Raw genomic sequence first — 2,174 nt, 5'->3', positions numbered from 1 at the left:
GTGGGGGTGGATGGGGGCTGTGGGGTCGTGCCATGCAGCCCCCGGGCGTGCGAGGGCCGCAGCGAGTGGCCAGCAGGGCACTCGGAAGGGGAGTTGGGCGGCGGTTTTGCAACGCATACTGGGGGGCGGCGGCGCAGCTGGCTTGTGGGGGCGCAACTCGACGCGGCAGCCGGAGAGGGTTGCAGAAAAGGCCCTGCTTTGCTGGCGAAGCTCAGCGCCCCTTCGGCAGCGGATCGCGCAGGCGGCAATCCCGCCGACCAGCCGCGCCTCGCCCCGCTGCCCCGCACGCCTCCTCGCGCCCCTGCGGCCGACCTTTTCTCCCGTGGCGGCCCCCAGACTTCAGCGGGAAACTTCCGCGGAACCTCTCGGCGATGCCCTTTTTGGAGGACCTCTCCCTCAGCTTCAACAACCTGAGCGATGACGTCAGCGGCGTGGAGTGGTGCCGCCGCGACGGCCGCAGCCCGCTGCGGCACGTCAATCTGCGCGCCAACGGGCTGTGGGGCGCGCCGGACCTTCGCGACTGCCTGGCGCTGTTCTTCCTGGACATGCAGGTGTGAAGTTCCTGGTGTGAAGTTGTGCGTGCAAACTTTGTGGCGGCGTGAGCGAGCGGGTGCGTCGGATTTGATACGTCCTGTTGAGAGGGCGTAAGCGAGGGGCGGCTGACCCCGGCTGGCGGGTTTTGATACCCACAGGGCGAGATTTGGCCGCACGCACATGCGAGCACACGCGTGCGGCGGCGTGACCGCGGCGCAGTCATCGGCCGGCAAAGCAGTGGGCACCAACCCTCTCTGGGGGCCGTGAAACTTTTGTGGCCAGCTCGAGCTGGCCGGCTCCAGCATTTGGCGTGGCGCGGCTCCCACCGCAGCGACCCACACTCAGCAGCTCACCCGGTGGCCCCCTGCCGCCCTCCTGCCCTGGCAAAGGACAACATGTTGACTGGGCCGCTGCCCATCGGCACGGACAACCGCCAGCTGTCGGTCGTGCGGCTGCGCAACAACCGGCTGACCGGGACGGTGCCGGACGGCCTGTGGCGGCTGCCGAGCGTGTACATGGTCGACCTGCAGAACAACAGGCAGGGCGCGGGGCGTTGCGTGGCGATGCGTGTCCCCGGGCCCGGGTTCGACTCCCCCCAGTGGCGCCACTTTGTTCTGTGCATGGCTCATGCTGGTTCCGGAACCATCGTACGAAAGCAGCAACCACAGCGGGCGGTCTGCGCAGGCCTCTCTTTTCAATTTCCACCCCTTCCACGGCATCTCCCTCGCGCTCTCTCCAACCGCGCCCCCTCCCTTTTCATAACCGCGGCGTCGCCAGGCTGACTGGCACAATCTCTGAGCAGATCAACCAGAGCGCTTACGTGCTGAACTTTCTCCTGCTGGTGGGTTGTGGGGGCATGCTTGGGAGTATCGGGGTTTTTGGGGGGGGGGGTGGGGTGGGGCCGATGATTGGGGCATTGTCTGTTGAAGCTGGGTGGAAAGGACAGGGAGGAGGGGCATCATCTTTTAGCTAGCGGGGTTGCGGGATGTAGGTCGGAGAGGTTTGGGGTGGTTTTTGGGGGGTCGCGAGACGCGGCAGCGCTGATGACGAGTGTCACGGCTTGCAAACGCCGTGCAAGCCCGGCCAGTGCGGTGCGTGCTGAGAGGTTTGACTCGAAACTGCCTACACCCTGCACCTCCCTGCGCTTGAGCACCTCTCGCAGCCCGCTAGCTACACATTTGCCCCCCAACACCCATGCACGCACACACACACACACACACACACACACACACACACACACACACACACACACACACACACACGCACACACACACACACACACACACGCACGCAACAAACACACCCATCTCTCTCTCCCTCACCCTTACCCTCGCTCTCTTCACCCGCCTCCTCCCCCAGGGCAATAACTCCCTGACAGGCACCCTGCCCTCCGGCCTGGGTGTGCTCAGCCAGCTGGTCACCCTGGACCTCTCAAACAACAAGGGGCTATACGGCACGCTGCCAAACATGAGGTGGGCGTGTGCTTGCGTGTGTGCGTGTGTGTGTGTGTGTGTGTGTGCACGCGCATGCGCGTGTACGTGTGTGCGTGTGTGCACACACGCTTCCCTTTTGTTTTTGTACGCAGGGTTATGTCGAGCACGAGCCCGGGCTCAGGGCCCAAGGGGTCATCCCATAGCCTG

General features: G+C 64.9%; 1 protein-coding gene across 1 annotated transcript; it reads left to right on the top strand.

Annotated features, from left to right (window-relative positions):
* Nucleotides 1-371: 371 nt before the first annotated feature.
* On the top strand, nucleotides 372-1,316 carry MNEG_16225 (hypothetical protein; the record flags this gene model as incomplete). The annotated part of the gene is made up of 3 exons (XM_014035305.1): nucleotides 372-551; nucleotides 924-1,086; nucleotides 1,312-1,316. 3 exons carry the CDS (start codon nucleotides 372-374, stop codon nucleotides 1,314-1,316), a joined length of 348 nt encoding a protein of 115 aa, XP_013890759.1.
* Between the last annotated feature and the right edge of the window lie 858 nt (nucleotides 1,317-2,174).

The sequence above is a fragment of the Monoraphidium neglectum genome, assembly GCF_000611645.1.
Source record: "Monoraphidium neglectum strain SAG 48.87 unplaced genomic scaffold scaffold06133, whole genome shotgun sequence".
In the NCBI taxonomy this organism is placed as follows: domain Eukaryota; kingdom Viridiplantae; phylum Chlorophyta; class Chlorophyceae; order Sphaeropleales; family Selenastraceae; genus Monoraphidium; species Monoraphidium neglectum.
The sequence above is the reverse complement of the archived record's forward strand: the minus strand, read 5'-3'. Positions and strand labels throughout refer to the sequence as shown.